The sequence below is a fragment of the Festucalex cinctus genome, chromosome 16, assembly GCF_051991245.1.
Source record: "Festucalex cinctus isolate MCC-2025b chromosome 16, RoL_Fcin_1.0, whole genome shotgun sequence".
Taxonomy (NCBI): Eukaryota; Metazoa; Chordata; class Actinopteri; order Syngnathiformes; family Syngnathidae; genus Festucalex; species Festucalex cinctus.
Window position 1 is genome coordinate 13,393,320 of NC_135426.1, and position 25,183 is coordinate 13,418,502.

General features: G+C 41.6%; 1 protein-coding gene across 4 annotated transcripts; it reads right to left on the bottom strand.

Moving 5' to 3' along the window:
• Positions 1–319: 319 nt before the first annotated feature.
• Positions 320–23,905, bottom strand: gigyf1a (GRB10 interacting GYF protein 1a). Of its 4 annotated transcripts, none has more exons than XM_077500590.1 (26): positions 23,630–23,905; positions 20,067–20,742; positions 19,944–20,007; positions 17,310–17,439; positions 17,100–17,195; positions 16,887–17,004; positions 16,575–16,683; positions 16,298–16,497; positions 15,954–16,183; positions 15,733–15,853; positions 15,451–15,636; positions 15,020–15,159; positions 13,253–13,427; positions 12,863–13,164; positions 12,617–12,717; positions 12,441–12,541; positions 12,265–12,338; positions 7,885–8,025; positions 7,611–7,799; positions 6,231–6,433; positions 5,993–6,147; positions 5,748–5,911; positions 5,630–5,674; positions 5,399–5,543; positions 1,991–4,646; positions 320–1,910 (listed from the first exon to the last, which is right to left on the bottom strand). In XM_077500590.1, exons 3-25 carry the CDS (start codon positions 19,976–19,978, stop codon positions 4,579–4,581), a joined length of 3,228 nt encoding a protein of 1,075 aa, XP_077356716.1. In that variant the 5' UTR covers positions 19,979–20,007; positions 20,067–20,742; positions 23,630–23,905; the 3' UTR covers positions 320–1,910; positions 1,991–4,578. The 4 variants fall into 4 exon arrangements, with proteins under 4 accessions (XP_077356716.1, XP_077356714.1, XP_077356718.1 ...); XM_077500588.1 differs by having other exon boundaries at positions 7,611–7,802; XM_077500592.1 differs by having other exon boundaries at positions 7,611–7,802; positions 12,998–13,164; positions 23,630–23,904.
• Positions 23,906–25,183: the final 1,278 nt, after the last annotated feature.

Sequence of the window (25,183 nt, forward strand, 5' to 3'; positions counted from 1 at the left end):
ACGTTAGCATTAGCATGCTAACGCTCTGCTACTCACCCGACTTCTGGCTCTTCCAGGCCTTCAGTCTCGTGAAATGCCGTTTAAATTCACCTGCCTGAATTCTGGTTGAGGCGAAAATTCACCGGAGTGTGGTGATGGTTGTGTAGAGTCCACTAGTTCACTTGAAAGGTGTAGATATTCTATTTCGGAGTATGATGTTTTTCTGAACGAGCAAGGCCATTTGTAGTGAGAAAGCAATGTGTTCAGTAAAAGTCTCGCGAGACTCCGTGTGTATGAAGGCGTGATTTCGCAAGCAAGTGAATGCACAACAGTCAGTTGCTAACTGCTAGTATTTATTTTGTTCTTCAAACAAAACAATCCAATTTATTTACATATCTTTCTGTTGCTCCTTTTCTTCAAAGGAATATACGCTCTTTAAAGCGGATGTCACGTCGAAAATTTCCTTTGCAATATGTTATATGTAGCCCCCTAATCAAAACACGGTATCTTGAGTGTAGATAGAATAGTCTTATTTCTCTTACGCAATAATAATAAGACCGTCTATAACTACAGGGAGGCCGTAGATCATATTACTGCTAAGATTTTTTTTTTTCAACTTGACTTCCGCTTCAACAACTTTCAAAGACAAAAAAAATAGGAGCTGAGCTGATTGGGTTATGCAATTGTTAGCGTCAATGTTTTGAGAACTGCCAAATACAACCAGATGATATCCACATTGCAGTACAATGTTATAGTTTATCTTGTCATAAAATCGGCAGTGCAATAAATCTTAACTGCAACAATTTACTCAAGACGACCAACAAGAAACGCTGTGCTTTATCTTGATAAACATGTTTTTACCTGATAGACTGGCATGGTTAAAGTATCCATTCTTTATCTCATTCAAAACTGTCACAAATCAGTTCCATTACAAATCAAATGCAACGGCCAACCTGCATTTCTGTTTAAAAATGGGTAGTTGTCCTATTTGGTGTGAGCTGACATCACATACGGTCACCAAAAGTTAATAGCTCCAAGTCATGCATTAAATAAGATACATGCAGTAAGCATACAAATCCCTAAACCTCCAAACCAAAGTGAATGATGATCTGGTTTAATTTGGCATCAATGCTTACAAGTTGCTTATTGATATTTGGTCACGCAGCAACACATCTGATTCCATCCTTTCAGCTCAGCTCCAAATACAGACTTAAACACTTTTATTCAGTCTGCACCAACCACGCATAAAACACTAAGCCGCCACTGGGGGAAAAAAAATTAATATGGCGAACCCCGAAAAAAGGAAAAAGCCAACCATCAGCCAAAAAATATATATACATACATGGATGTCAAGAAAAGATTGCTGCTCTGTTCTTAAGATAACCAGAAAGCCCGGTACAAAAGCGCAGGTTCTTGTGCAGTTTTGTCCGACTCAAATTCATTTGTCAGCGAAGCCATTCAGGACTCGACTGTACAGTTTTAAGGCATGTTGAACTGGAGAATTAAAGCAAAATTCATGAGGGGGAAACTCAAAAAACACCTACAAATGTACAGTATTTACAAAGCACCAATTTAACTGGTGCATGTGTTTGTGTGTGTTGTATGTGTGACTGCAAAATGTTAAATTGTGTCAAAAGTCTTGTTTGCTATTGTACACGTCTTCAGTCCAGCCTAATCCACGGCTGCAGGGCGTCGTGCTGGCCCCTTATCCACTCAAAGCCAATCCAGCTTCTTTTTTTTTTTTTGTCCTTTCCATCCCGAAAAGATCCTGCTGGTAGGTTCGGAGTCGGACACCCTTCGGAGCAGCCCGTCCGAGGTGGGTGATGATGGTCATGGCTCACAGGTGGATTACGCTGTCCTCAACTCTGCCTGGTACGTCCAGGAAGATGCAAAAGGTTCGAGTTCGCTGGGCACACAGAAGTAGTAAACTCCTGCGAGAAGACGAGAACAGGACGTGAGTACATTGAGCAAGCAAGATGTCAACAGTTTGGTCCGGGCTCGTATGCCTTACCAGTGGCAAAGATTCGGACCTCGTGGTTGTTTCAGAGCAATCTCATAGCCATGGCAACATTTGCTAAGAGTCCTGCTGGAGCTACACACTTGTTTTCCCCTTTCCACCTGTATAACTCCAGGGAGGGTGAAAAAAGTTTTTGTTTTTCTCTTTAAAAAAAAAAAAAAAAAAAAAATCCATTCACTCTGACAATGGCACGCCATGAGTTCTCCTTCATCCATTCACAAGCCATCTTTGTAGTCTACTCTGAAAGGTGATAGAAAAATATGATTATGTACAGGAGGCTCCAGTCTTTCAGTTCATTTTAGGAATTTCTTTTCAGTGACCCCACCATCCTCCCGTTGTGCTCCCGTCCCCAAAAAATGGTACCTCACAGCTTGAATTGAACAAAAGTGCATAGGTGAGTTGGTTTAGGGCAGGGTGAGTGCTGGCGAGGACTGAGCCCGGGACTCGTATTGCCTCTCAGTTCCTTCTACGACTGGCGTCGCCCTGCACTCCATTCTATGCAAAAAAAAAAAATAAAATGGAGGCCAAACCTAGACTTTCCGCCACTCTGCACTGTATTGCCAAAAAGCTCCAGTTAAGCAGAGGTATTGTTCATCTTTCATCCACAACACCACTCAATGTCCATCATGGCAGAAGCGCACTTGCAGACCCTGCCCATTTTGTATGGGAAAGAAAACAAAAAGACATTGTGGGGGTGGAAGAAATGCACCCACTGATATCCATGTGGTTTGTAAACAACCAAAGCTCCAGTATGGAATAGAAATAGTCCTTTCTTTGAATTCTTAGTCACCATTTGTACGATCAGGATTGTAGAGGCAGTGTGTTCAACTCACTATCCACAGTTTTTTTTCTCCTCCACTTAAAAAAAAAAAAAAAAAAAAAAAAAAAAAAAAAAAAATCCTCTGAAGCTTTCTTGTATTTTGTTTCCATTTTTGAAATCTTCTGAGGAAAAAAATATATCAGCACGGGTTTCTTGTCATTTTTTGGAATACATTCAATATTTTCTTAAGAAAGAAATACACTTCACATGGCGAGAATGAAAAAAAAACAAAAACAAAAAAAAAAGTATCACAACTTAAGAAAAAAAAACAAAAAAAAACAAAAATAGCAGCCCCAAGTGCTCGTTATCTTAGTCCAAATACTTTTTAAACTTTGTATATAATGTATATATTTGTATATATTTCTCATAAAAAAGAAAATTCATTATCAAATTACAACCACAAACAAGTAACAATGCTAACCTTACATGCACCGTTAAGATGCTGCAATTTGTTTGTTTTTTCTCAATATTTCATTCACAAGTTCGAGCTAACAAAAGGCAACATGATCGCACCCCATGAACCTTCTGATGGATCACCCCCAGACCGAACTAGAAACATCAACGATATATTTATATATATTTTTATATATAAAAACATACACTTGACATACACTGTGCTGAGCACTGACACACGTCACACTCACTCTGAAAAAGAGCTAATGTCTCAATGGCCACGCACCCGATCCAAGTTCTTAGGCACAAATGTGCATTCATACACCAAAAAAAGCACATTATTGAAAATGAGTACCTGTAGTCTTGACTCATTTCTTTCAACAGTAAATGAACAATCTCACACTCACGCACGCACGCACGAGCCCGCAATCTTCAACACCTGTGATGCCCAAAAAATTCAAACACAACCGAGGGAGTTCATCACCGAAGTGGGAAGAAAGAGCTGCTAAGAGAAAGGATGTGTTGTGCAATTGCCTTCTCTTACTCAACACTCACAAACACAAAAAAGTACAAAATAAACATGAATGGCCACTTTCGTCTCACACATATTGGTAAGTAACTTAAAAAAAAAAAAAAAAAAACATTGTGCACACTGGTATATTACAGACAAGAACCAATCAAACATCAGTCATTCACACATTCACAAAAATATCCACTTCTACGACTAACCTCCTTTTTTTTAAGATTTTTTTTTTTTTAGGCAAGTGCAAATCTTCAAGTTTTTATAATCCACTTTTCAATAGCTTTACTTTTTTTTTTTTTTATATAAACGTAAAAAAATGCAAAACAGAAATATCAACAGTGTTTGTCTTTCGAGAAAAAGGATTTGCTCGCAACTTAAAGGTCCCCGACTGAAACGCTCACCCCCCGCTTGACCCCCGCCCGTGTTAACACTTCCAGTTGAGCTGCACACATACCGCATACACGCTGATTCTGAGCACGCACGCACACACTCACAAACACACGCACACAGACGAAAAGAAATATTCAAATCCCATCTCAATAAAGTGCATTAGTTCATTATAAGGTGCTTAAAATGTTGAGTGCCAGAGGATACCCATGTTTCTTTGAAACGCATGCCCCCACCCCCGCCCCACTGGTGCGGCAGGGAGCCCCTTTTTTTGTGTCACAACCACAAGAGGAGCGGCGTCCGCAACCCACCCCCCACGACCGCCTCGTACCTCCTCTTTGGGCTGCTCCCTTCCCCCAGCCCCCCTGGGTTCCCCTAGCAGTGCACATTCATCATCAGGTTTGTCTGATTAAAAGACAAGAAGGCCTCAGGTAGCTATTGCTGCTGCGCTGCGTCACATCAGTAATCCTCCACCATCTCCATCTCATTCAGGCTCAGACACTCGGCCGTACTGTGGAATGAGTAGCCTGCGGGCGGGAGAAGGCACAGGGAAGCAGGAGTTGCGTCAAAAGGAGAAGCAGGGCTGTTAACAATGCTAATTCACTTTAGCGCTATCGTAGCCGTTGGCCAATCAGTGTCTTCTATTTTCTTCCCCCCCAGGGTCAACACAAAAAATCTCTTTACAAAGATTTGTTCTACGCAGCCCCACTCGTCAAATAACAGTATTCTGAGTGAGACTGCATTTGTGGAATAAGAATAAAGCAGCAAAATCCACCCGTTTTTAATCTCTCAGGGGGGGGGCGGCCATTTTGACACTTACTGTCGACTGAAAATGACATCACAGTTGTTCAGGTAACGACCAATCATGGCTCAGCTTGCGAACTCAGAAAAACGGTGAGCCACTTGCAGTCGACTGAAGATGACATCACCCGTGCTGAGGAAGTAGTTTGCGCCCAATCATGACTTACCTGTTTTCTGAGTTTGGTCCGCAAACTGAGACATGATTGGTTGTTAACTACTTCCTCAGCACAGGTGATGTCATCTTCAGTCGACAGCAAGTGACAACATTTGTTTTTAAAAAGGTATTAATTATACATGAGAAATAATGAAGTTTTTAAATTCATTCTGGACAAAATATGAACTTTTTACAGCTGAAAATGGTTAAATGAGTCAAGTATCCCTTTAAGAGCACCTGAGGACAAACAATCATGACCGACGACAAGAACTACTGCTATAAAAACACGAACAGAAGCAGATTCAAGTTTGTGACATGACTTACCTAAGATGCTGGGATCTGAGTGCAGCATCATGGGCTGTTTTTTTTTCATCTTCCCTCCTTGGTTGTCATAGAGACCAGCCTTGCCCATGTGATTGGCCTGGAACATAGACTGCAGGGCGCTAGCGTTCATACCTCGCATCGTGTCCTGTTAAGAGTGGGCGTGTTCACGTCAATGTAAGTGTACTACTACCGAGCGGCGGCTCGTAACAAGGTTTCATCATTGGCGTTTACCTGCAGAGGGAAGTTCATGTTCAGGCCAGCCACTTCCTTTGATAGCTGCACCAACAAAAAGCGTTCCACGTGTGTGACCAAGACAGCAAAGTGGAATTTGTCGCGAGTTCAAGTTTACCTGCTGCTGCTGTCTCTGTTGGTTGGCTTTCTGTTTGGCACGTCGCTCCAGAAACTGTTTGGCGAACTCTTTGGCTTCCACTGTGTCCCCCAGGTAGGACCGGATGAAGTCCAACACTGCATAGGGAGACTCCACCTCCTTCAGGTAGGCCACAATCGTAGCAACTGTGACAACGGGTGCAAAGCGTCTGAATCAAATCGCCTTCTCAGTCTGTCCGAATAGTGAAGCTCCCTTGGCAATCTTACCATCCAGAGACGAGGAGTTGCTGGCAGAGGTGTTGAGGGCGTGCAGCATCTGCTCACACCAGGTGGTGAAGCCGTCCTGAGACTTCATGCCCTGCAGCAGCTTCAGCAGCTTCTCCTCCTCATCTGTGCGCTTACGACGCATCATGTACTGCTCACTGGAGGGGCCCCACACGCACATGCGGGTTCGAGCTATGCAAGTGGAACGGTGCGGAAATGAAAGCGCCAGCGACATACAGACCTGAGCGAGGGGCTGCTGCGACTGTTCTTCAAGCCCAAGTTATTGTTGCCGTTGCCGCGCAGGCTGGCCTGGTTCTTCACGGCCTCTTCCCACATGCCCATCCCGCCACTTTTGCCCTCCATGCCACCAGGCCCTCCCCAGATGCCAACGCTGTCCCCCCATTGACCTCCCATGGAGGAACTGCCCATTGACATGCCCGAATGCTGCGAATCAGACAAAAAGAGCACATTAACTCTTCATGTCAAATTTGAATTTTTTTGGGGCCACTAGATAACCCCACCCCCAATTTCATTATTCATATTATTTCATTGTTTAAAAGAAAAAAAAAAAAAGGGTTTCTGCCTGTTACCAATACCTAGTATCTGTACTCCAACCATTTACAGCAGCTGTAGATAAGTAACACTGATCTCATTCTATATTACACATACATCTAAACCAGGGTTTTTCCTGTGTACAAAATGCCGAGGCGGCCACCTCCACCGAACTTGCTCCCCACCTCCAGCCTGAGCCACTGATATCGTTCAACACAGCCGCAGCGCTCCAGCTGTGTTCATTAAGCTCGGCAGGAATGCATTTCAACTGCAGTTCGTGTTGCGCCATTTTGGCAACATCAACAGGAGTGCACCGAAAGGACCTGAAGCAACAACCAAAGAAGAAACAAGCTCTCTTTTTTTCTCATTTTTTTTTAAAACTTTAATGTAGCAAAGAAGAAAGAGATTATGGAGTTACTATTGCGCACGCCCATTTCCTGGTTGCGAGGCAGAGGTGGCGCGTTTCCGCCATCGTCAAAGTCATAAAAACACATTATATACAATAAACATTAGTGTTGTACAACGCTGAACTGTATTTACAATTTAAGATTTAAGATTTAGTGGATGAATTTTTAAATGATTGTAGATAAAAAAAAAATAAAAAAAACAATGGCAAAAATAATTCATGGCAACTTTGTATTCAAATAATTTCTAATTTATAGACCCTGTTCGTAAAAGGGCGGCAGGAGGGTGGCCCATAATGGTCACCGGCACGAGTACGGATACCTTAAAATAAGACTGGTATTGGCACCAATACCTGGTATCAGCAGTTACCCATCATAGTCAGGGTGACACCGCCACTGCTTCAATTTGAGCCAGGAAAAACCCTGTATACCATAAGCTTATATTCCTAAATAGTGAATAATAACATTTGTTGATAAGGACCTGTCATAGGGACCAGGACGGCTCGCAAATAGTTAAAATACACGTATAATTGATGCCCACTGAAATTAATCTGTTTTTATTTTCTGCCAAAAAACAGCATTTGCCTAAAAAAAAAATCCATATTGGCCGGACCCAAATGCCGACAAAATAAAATAAATGTATGATACTGGTTTCGGAAGCTTACCCGCTCCCTCTGCTGCTGGGCTCTCTGCTGTTGATGCTGCTGCTGCTTCAGAAGTCTTTCAGTCTCCTGCATCTCCAGCAGAGACAGGTGCTTCCCCGTTTTCGAGAGCCCAGATGAAGAAGCCCCACTCCAGCTGGAGCTGCCTGCCACGGGCCCCTGCTGCTGCAGTATCTTCAAAAGCATCTCGTGCTGCTGGCGACATTGAAAGAAGACAAAACTTGGAATGGCTTGTAAGCCGTGAAGAATGGACGAGGCGGGAACAGAAACTCTTCACCTGCTTGCGTCTGTAGAGCTCCTCGTCCTCCCTTCTCTTTTGCTCCTCCTGTTGCCTCCTCTTCTCCTCCCTCCTCTTCCGTTGCTGCTCCTCCTCCTCCCGCTTCGCCCTGAGTTCAGCGTCTCGCCTCTCCTGCTGGAGCTGAAAGGAATACATTCAAATCATAAATCACAATTATTTTGGCAATAATTGAAATCACAATTATTCAAACGATTCTTTATTTTTTGGTACAAAGCAAGAAAAATGTTTAAACCTAAAAAACAAAATATGAAGACAATTATTTGAAACACTAATTATGCAAGTTCATTTTGGATTAAACAACATTTATTAAAAGGATACTTGACTCATTACAACAGTAAGAAGATAATATTTTGTATATAATTAATATGACAACTTTTTCATGAACAATTAATACCTTTAAAAACATTTTTTTCCACTTGCTGTCAACTGAAGATGACATCACCTGTGCTGAGGTAGTAGGTAACGACCAATCACAGCACACCTGCTTTCTGGGTTTGGTTGAAAAAGTTTATATACAAAATATTATCTTACTGTTTTAATGGCTCAGTGAGTCAAGTATGCCTTTAACCCTTGTGCCTTGGAATCAGTGACACCCTCTAAGAGTACATTTTAGCCAAATAAGTAATTCTACTTTGAGGTGTGATAACTAAGTCAATTTTTAACATTTTTTTTTATTTCAACCACTCAAAATGTTCATTGGCATCAGAACTATCCATACATATGAAGTTTTTTTTTTTTTTTATGTATTCCCCCCTCTTAGGACAATACAAGCCCAAAGAATGGACTATGAAGAAAACGAACTGTGCTGTATACATGTATAAAAAATAAATAAAAAATTAATACTTCATATGACATAATTAGAGCTTCGAATAAGGCAATAAGTTATAACAACAATTTTTTCAATGCATGCCAAATTTTTTGACAATGGCAATTTAACTCAGAACACCCTCTAAGAGTACATTTTAGCCAAAGAAGTAATTCTACTTTGAGGTGTGATAACTAAGTCAATTTTTAACATTTTTTTTTATTTCAACCACTCAAAATGTTCATTGGCATCAGAACTATCCATACATATGAAGTTTTTTTTTTTTTTTATGTATTCCCCCCTCTTAGGACAATACAAGCCCAAAGAATGGACTATGAAGAAAACGAACTGTGCTGTATACATGTATAAAAAATAAATAAAAAATTAATACTTCATATGACATAATTAGAGCTTCGAATAAGGCAATAAGTTATAACAACAATTTTTTCAATGCATGCCAAATTTTTTGACAATGGCAATTTAACTCAGAACACCCTCGAAGAGTACATTTTAGCCAAATAAGTAATTCTAATTTGAGGTGTGATAACTAAGTCAATTTTTAACATTTTTTTTTATTTCAACCACTCAAAATGTTCATTGGCATCAGAACTATCCATACATATGAAGTTTTTTTTTTTTTTTTATGTATTCCCCCCTCTTAGGACAATACAAGCCCAAAGAATGGACTATGAAGAAAACGAACTGTGCTGTATACATGTATAAAAAATTAATAAAAAATTAATACTTCATATGACATAATTAGAGCTTCGAATAAGGCAATAAGTTATAACAACAATTTTTTCAATGCATGCCAAATTTTTTGACAATGGCAATTTAACTCAGAACACCCTCGAAGAGTACATTTTAGCCAAATAAGTAATTCTACTTTGAGGTGTGATAACTAAGTCATTTTTTAACATTTTTTTTTCTTTCAACCACCCAAAATGTTCATTGGCATCAAAACTATGCATAAATATAGTATATTTATTTATTATTATTATTTCCCCCCGCCATAGGACAACAGAAGCCAAATAATAGATTATGAAGAAAATTAACTGTGTTGTATATATGTATAATAAAGAAATAAATTTGAATCTTTCATATGACATAGTTAGAGCATCAGGCAACACGGTAGATTTGATAGAAAACTTTGGGGAAAAAAGTACTTTTTGTGGGGCTCCGGAGCGGCACCGGGACCCTCCGTGACTTTAGCCGCAAATTGTGTTTGATTTTCGGGTACAGGAAGGCCCGATTTACACCCCCGTATCCGGCGTCGCACTTCAACGAGCCACGTATCTCTTGTGCTCACGGTTCCAGATATGTGTCAGATATGTGTCATTTTCCCCGTAGGACGTACGGTTCCGGACAAATAACGGAAAGAAAAAGCTCCATTACACCGATCCGTCCGTTTACTTTACCCGGAAATCGTGTGTGTTTTTCGGATAAATTTACACCGCCTGTATCCAATTGTATCCGGCGAACGGAAGTCAACACAGCGACGAGCTACATACCGTTGGGAAGCTACACGGCCCCCGCGGCATTCCAGGACGTGCTCATATGTTCGTTTATGTTTATTTTGTAGAAGTACTTACTTGCCAACTTGCATTTGCAGCTTTTTGTGTCTCCGATCGCCGTTCTTTTCCTTAGATCCAGGAAGCTCATGTCTCGTGCACGTTATCCTCTTAGCACATTAGCACGTTGTTGTGAATACAAACTAGCCGAATAAAAATCGAAGCTTAGCACTTTCACACGTAGAAATGCAACGGCCAGATAAGATAACCGACGAGGAATTCATCTCGACAACCGTTACATGTTACACTTCATAAGTTGAAAAAAAACAACGTTTTTTTTGTTTTGTCTTATCCCTTCTGCTTATTGTTTTCACCAATCCATGCTCCTTGCCATGTTTTGAAGAATGCACGAAGGGAAATACGTCACCTCCACGTTGCACGCACGTTTGGCCACAATGGCACGCCTGCCCCCTGCAGCCTTGGCAGAGCAAATGTCAATGCTCGGCTGTTCAAAATGGATGATCGAACTGTGCATGCGTGTGGAATATGCACGCTATTAATTCTGAAGTTCTGAAGTGAAGAAAGAGAAAAAAAAAATTAAATAACAGCCTTCACACACTGAGGAAAACCGCTGTATTGCAACGACGCCCACCTCTAACAGTGGCTCATTTTGGGGACATAACAACGGCAAAGAGCATTGCCATTCGACCCCTCCCACTAGGGAACGTGCTTCCCACGTCCATGCAGACAAACAAACAGCATATCCCAACACGAAACATAAGTCAATAGCTCGCAATACCTTTTTCTGCACAAAAATATAAGTGGCGCGCGTGTACGCGCATCCACGAACACGCACGCGCGCCCACTAACGTGCACGCGCATCCACTAACATCCTGTCGAATGCACAATCAGTAAAAAGCACGAAGAAATAAGTCTGTGTGGAATATGGCGTGCTGGAATCAGTGCGGCGTTTGCAAGGAAAATCATTAATTGGCCTCTACCGCCACCTGGTGGATTTGGGGTGCGAAATCTTTCTCATGGCCATGGCACCGTCGAGGAATGTCCATAGAAGGATTTCATGCAGAAATCACGGAAATTGCAATAAAATACATGCAGTGTCCAATCGGTCCAAAAATGTCACTTATAATGTACATTAATGTTACGCGGTTGGCTAACGCCGATTCCAGGGATATTATAATAGTTATCTCCCTCATGCAATGGCTGAGAAATGTTGGCACACTCGCATTTTGACGGTCCCCCAGTTTTCCAAAGCCGTGGCTCATTTTTTTGTTTTTTGTTTTTTTTTTTTGTTTTCCCCCTGCACAATCAACTCCTAATTTACATATTTGGCTAAGCAAATGGCACAAGGGTTAATAAATGTTGTTTCATCCAAAAGGAACTTGCATAATTATTGTGTGTCAAATAATTATGTCTTAATATTTTGTATTTGTTTTTTTACGTTTAAACACAACAAGTAGTAAAATGTGTTTTTAAAGCTACTAATTATCCTTGAAAACTAATGAAGTTATCAAATTAATTCTTGACAAATTATTAACTTTTTACTGCTGAAAATCTCAATTAAAAAGTGTAAAACTGTATAAATTTAAACAACTAAAACATTAGCGCTATTTTTTTTTTTTTTTTTTACAATTATGCTGATTTTGTAATTGTGGAGAGTAATTGAAATTGAATTTCGATTCATTGCACAACCCTACCACAGCATTAAAGAGAAAGAGAGAGAAAGAGAAAGAGAGAGAGAGAGAGAGAGAGAGAAAGAAAGAGAAAGACAGAGAGAAAGACAGAGAGAAAGACAGAGAGAAAGAGAAAGAGAGAGAGAGAGAGAGAAAGAGAAAGAGAAAGAGAAAGAGAAAGAGAAAGAGAAGAGAGAGAGAGAGAGAGAGAGAGAGAGAGAGAGAGAGAGAGAGAAAGAGAGAGAGAGAGAGAGAGAGAGAGGGAGAGAGAGAGAGAGAGAGAGAGAGAGAGAGCAAGAGCAAGAGCAAGAGAGCGAGAATGATAGAAAAATTTGAACATCAAAAGTCAAACCTTTTGAAGCTGTTCCAGAGTTGGACCCTGAGTAGAAGGATTCATTGTTATGTCCCAAAGACTGGCTTCACCACCTGCAAAAACGTAACGAGAGCATTTAAAACATAGCATCATCGCCATTTTTTTTTTTTTGTATTTGCCTCGTTTTTATCCCCGAGTAGCGGATGAGCCCGCACCTGACGGCTGTGAAGCTGAGGTATGCATGTCCCACATGGACCCTGTATCTGGCACTGACATCGACCTGTTCATCGAAGGCATCATACCCTGCTCACTGCACCTGCAAGTTACAAAACAAAGACCGACTAAAGCCGCAAAAGTTCATGCCGACAGGGGGATGTTGGTCGGCACTCACCTGTTAATGAGCTGGAATAACTGCTGCTGTTGGAGCTGCTGATAAAGAGCCGCCGCTGCCAGCTCCTGTTGTTTTTTCAGACGCTCCTGGTCCAGGTTTCCCTGAGGAGTTGGATGGAGGGCTGTTAAGTTCGTGGCAAGCCTCCACAAACAAGAAACCAAACATCTCTAACTACAAACACCGAACAAAATATATTTTCTGCATGCACAGATGTCTGTTAATCCTTCAAATATGAAAATCTATTACCGTTGCCTGTCTATCCATCTTCCCTCCCTTCTGCATCCACCCCTTCCCATCGTCTATGTTGGATGAGCTCTGACTCACAGTCCCGGCGGGCCCCCGGGTGGGCTGCGGGCGCTGCGTCGGTGGTGGCTGTCTCACCAGCAGGGGCGGCGGGGAGGGCCCCGGGGCGAAGGGCACGCGGCCCCACATCTTGATGACGTCGCCCAGGGGTTGGAAGCCCTCGTCGCAGCCCCGCTTGACCAAGAGGGTCATGGTGAAGTAGCCGGCTTGGAACCACTCGCACATCTCCACCGTGGTGAATGGACCTGAGCAGAGAGCGAGACTCTTTTATCATTAGATTTTCACTAACGACCGAATAGACACCTGTACAAAGCCACGTCTCCATAGCAATACCCTGAATCTCTCCCTGTGGGTCCTTGTAGAACCACTTCATGGCGGCCTCGTGAGACAGAGGCAGAGCGGCTGCGGTGTTCCTGCTCTCCTGCTGCTGCTGCTGCTGTAGCGCTTGCGTGAAGCACTCCTCTTCTAAAGATGTGTCCTGCAGCGACGCCACCATCTTCTCTGCCTCCTAAACACGTACACATACGATATTTAGCTACTCTCATTGGCTTTCTTCGAGGGAAATTCAAGGCAAAAAAATTCTTTGCAATAGTGTTAATTTTATCAGGCATTTTTAAATGTAGTCGGTTTTAATCATACTTAGTCAACCTCATCCCATCATCCCAGCTAGTCAACTATAATGCTGCATTCAAGGATAGTCGTAAGTCAGATACATCCGAATTGGTTTTTCACAATTCTGACCTGGAAGCATTTGAGGCGAACGTAAACAACTAAAATGGCGGATAGTGGTAAATTTTTATTTTTTTTGGTTCTTAAAACTCATTTTGACCTCCAGCAAACTTACTTTCTCGCAATTTTGCTTTATTAATTGTTTTTATCTTATTTCATAAGCATTCCATACAGTTCAGTAGTTCACTGAATAATTTCATGTAGGGAGATAGCGGCATACTGTCATGTACGTTGCGTTAGGTGAAGTTACGTCTAATAGCTATCTAATTTTATACTCAAGTAAATTGTGTCGCCATTGTAGATCACTTGTAGTCCGTCGGTCCTTTTTTTTTTTTCCGACTTAGCAAATGGAATTTTCGAGTTCAAGGGGGCGTTCCTGTACACACTTCCTGGTTTGAACTCTGAAAAGTCCGACTTCCAACCATCCTTGAATGCAGCATAAATCTGGCATTCTAGTCTTTATTTTAGTCCAACACAACATAGTTTTATTTGTCTAGTTTTAGTAAAGGTTTTAGTCTAGTTTTAGCCAGGACAATCATTTTACCCCTAGATATATTTTTTGTCAGCCCATCATGTTGAATATTTCCTATCTAAAACTATTTCACATAAAATGTCCTCATCTTTTTGATGAAAAACATCTTCACACACAATTACAGTAAGTATGTCAACAAGTGGCTACTATGGTTTCCATGCTAAGCTACTAAGTTAGCCAGCATTAGTTAGCGGTCGAATTAGCATTATTATTGGAACGTTATAGCCGTTGTTACGTTATAACGATAATTTCCTTCTTGTTTTTTGTTTTTTGGGGTTTTTATTTAAACCTTTCGAAAGCTGTTGTGTCACTTTGTGTCAGATGACAGTGTCACAGTGACAGATTAGCAGACAGGATTTCTTGACCGCTTATTCCTCACAAGGGTCGCGGGGGATGCTGGAGCCTATCTCAGCTGGCTTTGGGCAGTAGGCGGGGTACACCCTGAACTGGTTGCCAGCCAATCGCAGGGCAAACATACTAATAATGAAACATAATAACAACACTGATGTACAAAAGCACAATATTGCGTTTTTTGCATTTGGAAACCAAAAGAAAGAAAGAAAAAAAAAAAAAAAAAAAGAGGGTAGGGGGATTTTGTTTTTCAGAGAGTGCAGTAGTGAATTGTATCAGTCAGTTTCTCTCTTCTCTCCTCGCAAGCTTTGAACTGAGTGTCTTCTCTCCTTTTTGTTGTGTTTTATAAATGTCAAACAGGTAAACCTGACATCTGGTTAATATTGCACTTGCAACGCCGAGTTGAGCAATTCTTGTCCAGCACTTTCTAGTTCAGTAGCCACAACAAGGTTAAGAACCACTGGTATAGAATGAGAAAAGATACACACCTGTTGCAGGTGTTTCATGCCCTCATCATCCTCAGCGTCTCCAACCACGGACGTAGGGAGGGGAAGCGCAGCAGAAGATGGCGGTGGTGGAGGCAGCACTGAGGAGGAGGCAGTGTTTGGGCTCACCTGGGTCTTAGATCCTATAACCAGAGCCACATCGGACACACATATAAAAGCAATGCGCCTCGTTTTTTTTTTTATTATTTTTATTTTTTTTTTAGGTCAAGCTGTAGAGGTTAGTTGTGAGGGGCAGTGCAGCCACGTGACCAAGTGGGAGCAGCTGTTTCAGTAAACAAGATATTCGATAGCTGTGGCGAAACATATTGGATATCAAACCAAAATGTCAACAAGAGCCGCTCTCAGTGCTCCCATCTTAGATTAGCTAACCACAGCGTTCACATAAGTTGTCATTTGAAGAAACAGCTTCATACCTTCACTTGGTGGGCTACTGTCCTTTAAAGGGAGGCTGTTGCTGAGCTTAGCGGTGTCCGCTGTTGGGCCACCATTGCTGGGCTGGGGCTCCAGGGATGGAGGGGCACAATGGGCAGGAGGGGAGCTGGAAGGCGCCGCTGGCTTTGCCTCCCCATCAACTGCAGCTGATGTGATTTCCTTACTCTCTGACGGAACAAGATAAAAATGATCAACAGGGAATACATTACAACAATAAGGTGCAGCTAATCTGTTTCCCAAATCACTGGAAGGAAACTACTAACCCTTGTCTTTGTCTCCATCAACAGTGTTCCTCTCTGGCTCAGGAAGACTCTCCACTTCTTCTTCCTCCTCAATGCCCTTGAACTCCAACTCCTCCTCCAGGATTGTCTCCTTGCCACCCTTCTGAAAGATGACGACCAGAGTGGGGGGGGAAAAAAAATCATACTAGCCTTTCGAAAATGTATTTAAATGTCATTCAAAGTATATGATTGCCAAAACTGACCTTCATGGGCATGAACGCGCCCGAGGAGTCAAAAGTTCCCATTCCTCCATCTTCCTCATCCATACACCACTCAGGCAGGCCGTCCCTGTCGTCTTCCGGCCCCTCGCTGCCGGCACGCCGGCGGCTGCCGCCCGCGTTCTCGGATCCCCCGAAGTCAAAATCGAACTTGCGACGGCGACTGTCACCTGGACAGCCGTGATCCCGCCAGCCTGCTGAGCGGGGACCGCCATCTGACAAAAGAACCCGCTCGTGAGTACTACACTCAAGCTCCATGAATCTCTGCATCAGAACAAAAGAAACAGGAACAGAAACAACTTAAAATAGGAATTGTTTGTTTATCATACCATCCCTACGGGGTCCAGCAACTCTCCAATTGCTTCCCGGCTCGCCCTCCTCCCCCTCCTGCTCCTCCCGGAGGGTGCGCCAGTTTTCGCTGTCAGCCCTTGTGTAATCCTTCCTCCCGGAGCCGCCGGAACCTGCAGACTCCTCAAAGCCGGGGCGGCCCACCTCGCGACGGAGCGGCTTCTCAAACCGACGCTCGCCTCTGAAATTGCAATTGTACATTTAAAACAAGGGTAATCAGATAAATAAATAAAACCGGGTATGTGTTGACTTCCTTACCGGTCGTCCCAGCTCTGGCTACGGTGTATCTCTCTGGAGCTTCGACCGAAACCGACCTCGGCATCTTCAATACTTCTTTGGTAGAATCCACCTTCCCCGCGGCCCCGGCCTGTTCACACAAAAACACACGCACACTGAAGCATGGGTGGCTTGACAAAGGACGGGCAATAGGAAGTGAGCTCAACCGACATGGTGGAGAAAAAGAAGGAAATGGGCACTTGACTATTTCCCTAAATAGTAGCCCACACTGTTGCAGCTACAGCCACTTTGGCTAGCATTTTATTGTTGTCTATTAATATTTGAAGTCAGTACCTCTGCTGCCTCGAGTGGCGCCCCGTCCTCGGGCCGCTCCGGCCGGGGCGGCTCCACCCACCCCCTTCCCCATGAGCCGCAGTACAGCCACACTATTCACAGACATGGAGAAGTTCCTCTGCGAGGGCGAGAGTGGAGGGGGGATGTGAGGAATGTCAGCCAATGGAAAGGCTCACCTTGGTGTGTCACTGTGGTTTGAGTTAAGAGGCTGACCTGCTCCTCCTCAGTGAGAGGCACCAGTGCCAGCGGCTGCATGGGCTCATCTTGCAGAATAGCAGCAAATTCCTTATCCTGCATGTCCTCCGGGACCTAAGATAAACAACAATGGGGCCTTCAGGGAACGGAACAGACTCCTCGTAATATACGAAGCGGGTTACTCTGAGTGAGGATGAAGCTTCGCGAGCTCTGCGTGGCGCAACCTACCTTGTTGTCTTTGATATAAAGTGCTAACATCTCCTCTCGGCCGTAGCGGTAGTCGGCCAGCTTGTACTTTGGCATGGCGGGGGAGGGAGGGGGGGATGTCACACTCCCCCCACTGGACAGTGCACGGAGCCTGGGTTCGGACAGGCAAAGCTACATGTTAGCATCAATCTGTGTGACCAAATAAAGTGAAAGTGTTTGAAAAATAATTGTGATTTATTTTCCTCCATTTCAATAGTGTGAAGCAGCTAAATCTACCCATCTTAGGGGGCGGCCATTTTGCCACTGGCTGTCAACTGAAAATGACATCATGGTTGCTCAGGGCTCAAGTAACGAACAATCAAGGCTCGCCTGTTTTTGTCAGTTTGGTCATGTGACATTTGCAAGCTGAGTGGTGATTGGTTGTTACCTGAGCCCTGAGCAATGGTGATGTAATTTTCAGTTGACAGTGGTAAAATGGCCGCCCCGTGAGATGGCTCAAAAAGGGTGGAATTTGCTGCTTAACACATTCCACAAACGCAGTAATGTGTTTGGACTAGTTGGGGCGCATACAACTTATTGTCCAGAAAATTTTTGGGTTGACTTCCCTTTCGCTGTACTGGGATATGTAGGTCTTTCTTTAATTTTACAGTATCTCATTGACTTTGGGGAAATTTAAAAGTACTAGTAGAATCGGTACTTGTCTTGGTGCCTGCTAAAGTGAATACCGAGGTTATTTTAGTTAACTAAAACTGACAAAAAAAAACAAAAACTAAAGCTAAAACTCGAATGCCATTGTCGTTAAAGAAATAAAATAAAAACGAAAACTAACTGAAACTACATTTTATGTTTACAAAACTAACTAGAATTATAGCAAAAATGTCCTTCGTTTTAGTCTTTGGTAATTAATTTAATGCATGAGTCTTTGGGAATAATTTTAAATGTGATTTTAGGTAGATTTATTTTGATATTAACTTTAATAAGGACTTTTGAAAGTGTGTCACACAGAAGTGAAGTCATCTAACAGCAGCCAATAGAAAAACACATTCAGACGACACCGCTCCCATGGTGATTTTTAAACATTGCGCACAAGTAATACATACGTTTAAAAAAAAACAACTAATACTTAAATTACGGTAACTAAAATTAAAGTAAAACTAAGCAGTTTTTAAATAACTAAAACTAATTAAAAAAAAAAAAAACAACAACAACAACAGAACCACCCTGAAAACTAATTAAAACTAACTAAATTTTAAAAAACTAACTAAAATGAAAATTCAAAAACTATAAAAACCCTGGTGAGTACTCACACTGGTATTGGTCTGGGAAAAAAAAAAGTGGTATCGAACAGCCCAACAATAAACAAAATCAATTCAATTACAGAGAAAGCAGGAAAAGTGCTATTATGTAACATTTTCTTCTGAATTATCAGAAGAACACACATCTAACAGCACGCACTTAAGAAACATCAGCGACTTCGCCTTCTCCAACAAATCAACTGTCGCCTCCCACACTGAACGCACTCTGCTTCGTAATATATTAGCTTTCCAATTTGACGGCAAAAAAAAAAAAAAAAAAGCTGTTACAAGAAGGAACAGCTTCCAAGGCCGGGAGCTGAACAATGGCTCCATTCACTTGCCTCTCAGAGGAGTGTTATTGACTCACAGACCCACATCTAAACCATATGCACCTCTGAGAGGAGGTGGGTGTAGGGATGTTAGTGAGCGAGAGAGAGCACTAAGCCGCACTGTAATTTTTCTTACGCATTAGCAAGTTATTCAAATCATTATGCCATTTAAAATAAATTTTAAAACGATGGAAACGGTGACCAGAGTGAGAGGCAAGCAGCTCCAGATGTGCCGAGAAAGAGAAATATTCTCCCCGTCCGGCTGCTGGCTGTGAACCAAGAACGTTTGCAGCAGTCCCCGGCCTGTTGGAAATGGAGTGTGACCAAACGGCAGGCCGCACCTCCCGTTAAATCGCTGCATAAACATCCACTGGCAAGGAGGACGGGAGAGGAAATGGAAGTGGTGATGCCTCGGTGGCAACTTGAAATCAATCCTTAATTCAACTTTGGTATGTATAACATATCCATCGCTCGTTCTTGACGTAAATATAATAGAGATAGACCGATAAGGTTTTTTCGGGCCCGATACCGATACCAATTATTAGTAGTGAAGGATGCCGATAACCGATATTTGGAGCCGATATTCAATTTAAATGTTTTGTTTTTTTGTTTTTCTTTTTAAATCTTAGTCAATAGACAAGTTCTGGGATCTCCCAGGCGCAGTAGCATGTTTTCAAAAGTTAAATAAAAACAAACAATTATTTTCTACACAAAATAAGTCTCCCAAAATTTCAAAATATCCAAATTATTAAATTTTTACTTATCTTAGTTTTAATTTCAATTAAAAACAGAAGGTGCAGAGAGTTCCCAGGGTCGACAAAAATGAAAAAACTAACTTTTTTTTTTTTTTTAATTTACATTTAAATTAGTTCCCTGAAGTTAACACTTAAAAAAAAAAATGGCTCTATTATCGGCCATGTGATTCTTCAAAATGGCCGATGCCGATATTTCTCAAAATGCTGAATATCGGCGCCGATAATCGGTCTATCCCTAAAATATAACCACAAAAGCATATTTGTGCAGTCCCTCACCATTCTGGGCCGAAGTTGAGAGTCTCAGCAGTCATATTCCTCACGTCCACACAGATGCGAGTATCTGCGAAGCAAACGCATTCTTAGGCACACATTTGTATGATGTCACATATAGAAGCTTACCCTGTCCAGAGATATCGGAGCAGGCTGGACTGGGCAGGACCAGGCTAGAGCTGGCTAGGTTTAGTTAGGCTTGGGTGACTAGAAGGCTGAGTGGTGCTTAAGCTGTGGTCACAGGGCGCTCCCCCCTCACCTCAAAAAAATACACATCCACAAGAATAGCTGCCAGATGTAGGTGCTTGAGGGGTACCAGGTTATCAGTCCGTGCTTGGTAAGGAAGGGATTTGACGATAGATTGGAGAATGGAAGCTCCTGCTACTCACAGCCGATTAAGGTTGTAAAACATTGAAAAAAAGAACTTTGGAAATTGTCAATGGAACAAAAATATAGCAATTGCAAGAATTTGTTTCCCTCTCTCCTTGCACACTGTTTTTGTTTAATTTTTACAGCAGTTAGATCTCACATTTGTATTCATAACCTGAACTAGTTCATCAAAAAAAGAAACACAGGAACAGTTAAAAAGTCACAGCTGACAAAAAAAAACAAAAAAAACAAAAAAAAAAACAGGCTGCTGGAACAGCTGCCGAGAGCAGACGCGACCCGCACTCCTCTTCTCCGTGCTCCGCCTCCTTTCTTTCCCTTTTCTTGGCGCCGTTCTCGCTCGTTCCGACTAAAATGTGGACTGGCGGACACCCTCCAGGTAACGCCTTGACTTCCTGTCCTTCTTTCCTCTGCGCCACTGGAAAACATATCAAAGAAAACAAATAGCTCATGAAAACGCCCTGATCCAGCCTGGCAGTTTGTTATTATTATTATTTTTTTTTTTTTAATATAAAATTGTAAATTGATGTAAATTTTTTCAAACAGCTAAGTACAACGCAGCTGTTAATCTATCACATTAACGCTGAGTTGGGGAAAACACACACACACACACATTTCCTACAAAATAAACGAGTCAGCAAACTATTTCCAGGAGAGCGCTAAAATCAGAAACCCAAGAACAGATTTGATCCAATCTTTGACACATTCTGCAATTCACTTCTTTAATCAGCCATAATATGGCTTTGTTTACACAATTGTGTGGTTCAAGCCAACAGAACTTTTGTTGTGATTATCTGAATTAAGAAGTAGTCCTGTTTTATTAGCATTGCTGATAGTGAGAACACAACAGGCAATACAGGACTATGCCCCCTTGAAGTGATTTATTGTTGTGGGTGTATAAAGTGCTTGAGCTTCATTCATATCACCACATTTCCAAAATATTGCAATAACAACAAAATAATAAGATAATAATAATAATAATAATAATAATAATAATAATTGTGTTTTGATAAATCAATGACTCATGATATACAAAAAAAGGCTTTCATGTCCATCACTTGATTCAAAAACAGGACATTATTTTAATTTGACACTGCAGAAAATGATCACACAAATTGGTTATGATTCAGCTAGTAGTTTGGTCTGTAACATGCCAGAAAATGGGCAAAAATGTTGATTATTGTTTCAAAATAGAAATATGTTGGCAAAGAATCTGTTTTCACTCGAGGTAGTGGTTATTTTGCCGCCATGAATGGCTCTGATTGGCCAATTGCCAGAGACATATATTCTTGGTCTGGTGTGAATCGGCTATTTTGCCATGACTCCACCCCCATCTGCGTTTTCATTTTAATTTGCCACCGAAAATAAGATGTTATCGGCATTACCAGCCTAACCCTCAAAGCAGGGTTAGTGTATTTTCAAATGCAGCAATCCATTGCATCTTGTACTTCGTTAAATGTAGAAAATTCATCAATGCAGAGCAAATACAACTACCGTCAACAGTGAAATGTGGCAAATATTGCATGTGAGTCACGGTCTCAATTCTTCAAAAACCAGTAACACATTAAACAAAACAGCTCGTTTACAACTCCTGGTTGACTGCAAGAATATGTAGTCATAGTAAAAAATAAAATTAAAAAGGTATGAGTGGTATTTGAACCAGTGACGTCAGACTTTCGAGGCAAGCGCTCTAAAATGCTGCATTTGAGGATGGTCGGAAGTCGGATTTTTTTTTTTCCATCATTCCATTACAAACAATTAAGGCACACTTTGTCGTAAACTATACATTCCGCAGTTGAACAGCAGTAAGTCCGAGATGTTTTTTCTCAGTTCCGACCTGAAAGCGTTCGAGGCGAACGTAAACAACCAAAATGGCGGATAGTGCTAAATTTATTTTTATTTTGGTCCTCAAAACTCATTTTGACCTCTAGAAAACGTGCATTTTTTTGCAATTTTGCTTCATTTATTGTTTTAATCTTATTTCATAAGCATTCCATACAGTTAAGTAGTTGACCGTATAATTTCATGCAGGGAGATAGCGTCAGAGTTATGTCGAATATTTATGAATGAAGAAAGCTATCTAGTTTTATACTCGAGTAAATTGTGTTTTGCCACTCAGAGTGACGTCAAATTGTAATCCGACGGTGAAGTCGTGGTCCTTTTTTCTTCCGACTTCGCAAGTGGAATTTCCGAGTTCAAGGGGGCGTTCCCGTCCACACTTCCTGGTTTGAACTCGGAAAAGTCCGACTTCCGACAATCATCGAATGCAGTATAAACCACTACTACATGGGATTGGGAAGGAGAAAACAAAACAAAAACAAAAAAAAAACTACTCCATGGGCTGATACACGTGACTGTAGTTCTCGCGCGATTCAAGGAAAAAATAACACTTGGTGGCGATTAACGATCGGGGCAATATAACCTACACTGGGGGACTACAGAAATCAGAACATTTACCGTTTAGAGGCGGAAATTCCGAGCATCTGCACCAGTGTTAACTTCTTGAAATCATTAATCATAATTGATATTGCTTAATTGGATAATGTATTAAATCAATTGTCGCATTGACTTTCCCGAGCACTTGGTTTGCATTGATGCACAGCTGCATTGCATCACACAGAGCTGTTTAGAATATGTTGGTTATAGCTCCACGATCGGGTCAAAATATTGAAAACCACTGCAACAATTCAACAACTAACGCATCTCGGATTTGCTGCATTTTCGATCGCATTCGATCATGTTTGTTCTGCAAAGCACTTTGACTTCAAAACAATACAGCGCAAATAGCCGATTTCCCTCCCTGGCTGGTGCAACCTAAATGGGAACAAGTAGCAAAATAAACAGCTAGCTGCAGCGTCCACCAAATACCTCGCGCTGAATCTACATTGTTTGGTGTTGTGAAACTATTCTTTGTTTGGGGGGTGTGGGTTTAAAAGTATCGATGGCACAGATCGCGCTGGGTTTGTCGCACAAGATTCCATTTGTGCGCAGCTAATAGCATCGAAGCTCCGCGTTGATGGCCGAGGCCTCCGAGGTTCAAATGACACCAGCAGCTATGATGGCGGAAGGGGGGCGGAGTGTCAGGATCCTCGGGCCTGCTCAGTGCTCGTACACCAGCTCGGCAACGACGAGCAATCGCATGCGAAGTCCGCGACAAGGGTGAGAAAGGGAGCAAAAAATAAATAAATCAACAACCGCGTGGAGTACGAAAAGTCACCCGCGCGACGCCATGTTAGCACGGCGGCTAACGCTAGCCTGCTAGCAGGCGATGAGGAACCAGGAGCGCTGCGAGCATTAGTGCTTACCTTCCTTCACTTGTTTCGAATCGCAACCACCAGCCAGGCTGCGTCGCCTACAGCCGAATTACTGTACGCATCGCTCTATGAACATTCGTCAACGCGTTCATTCGACACGATGGTACTCCTGGGAAGCCGTGCTCCTTGGCCAATGTCGTATTTTTGTTCTTCCTCGCCTTCCTCCAACGGTCGCATCAGTGTGTATGTATGTATGTGTGTGTGCTGCCTGCTAGTCTTGTTGTTTGTGTTTCGGAAACATGGCCGTCCTTGTGCTACCACGTGACTGCACACTGACAAGCGGAGGGCCAACCAGAGATGGCAAAAGTACTCACGCTGGAGTCTGTACTCAAATACTTGCGGATAAAAAATATTTAAAGCAAAAGTATTGATTCTACGGTAGCGCATTGCTGCTACGCAAGAAAAGGGATTCAGTGTCACATTATAACGTGATGATTTTCACGTTTTAACGTGATAAGCAAAAGATGAAGGCTAGCTAACCTAAGTGGCGGCCATGTTGCTAGGGGCGACGTTCCCATCCAGGTATATCTATAAATAAATATAAGGCCTTAATTGGAGTTAAAATAGAATTAATTAAGAGTTCAAATGGAATCTAAAAAATAATTGGAGATAAAATGTCTTGAATAAGTCTTTTAAAAAATTAAACATGGCATGTAGTCTCAATTCTCGTAAAAAAAAAAAAAAAAATACACAACAAAAGAGTGTACAAAATTCCTCGTAATATCACACAATCATGATAGTGGAACCGACAACCTAGGACTCTGTAGAACAGATACAGGTCAACTATGCACTGTAGAAATTTTGGACAAATGTGGGAAAATTGTTAAGTTGGTCTTGTTTAGAAATTGAATTAAAAAGTATTGCCTTTAACATGCCATAGCCTGTTTTCTTTTTTTTTGTCAATGCCAAAACATGTGCTGTCTGACATGACAGGCGTGAAAACATAACATTTTCTTGACACAATGTCTTTTTTTTTTAGATCGTAATGATTCTGAAATCTTATAACTACAAACAGTATTATAGAATAGCATCATACAATGCTAGGAAATGTCATGTATCAGACACAAAAATGAATTAGAACTAATTGCTTGGTTTTGCTGTATATGCTGAAGTAAAACTTATTTATTTTTAAGTCAAACTTATTACATTTTAATGTGATAAATTACCATGTTAAAACATTAAATTTATTGGGCCTTAATGTGAAATTGAACTTGTTTTCTTTTGGTGTGGCAGCAATACTCAAGTCTTTCCTTGAGTAAAACTTAAAAAAAATAAAAATAGTGTAGCCTCTGGAATGTACTGAAGTACAACAAACAACCATTTGATAACTTGGCACACACAAAATAGATTCCAGCTTTAATTAGCTGAGATAGAGCTTTAACTCAGAAGAGTAAAAATACACATGGTGAGTCGAATTAAACGGCTGTCATAAAAATTATATTATGGTAACTTCATCTTTTACGACAACTTCTTTCTCTCAGAAGAACTTTATCTAGGTTAAATAATAATTATAAATCAACATAACCAAACGCTAATAGTTCTGTA

Bases quoted from the DNA above. Each gene is read 5' to 3' on its own strand.
- gigyf1a (XM_077500588.1), bottom strand. From the start codon at position 19,978: ATGACTGCTGAGACTCTCAACTTCGGCCCAGAATG. The intron at 15,854-15,953 runs GTCAGTTTTGGC...GTCATCTTTCAG, and splicing joins GCGCGTTCATGCCCATGAAG to AAGGGTGGCAAGGAGACAAT. The intron at 15,637-15,732 runs GTTAGTAGTTTC...TTGTTCCGTCAG, and splicing joins TGATGGAGACAAAGACAAGG to AGAGTAAGGAAATCACATCA.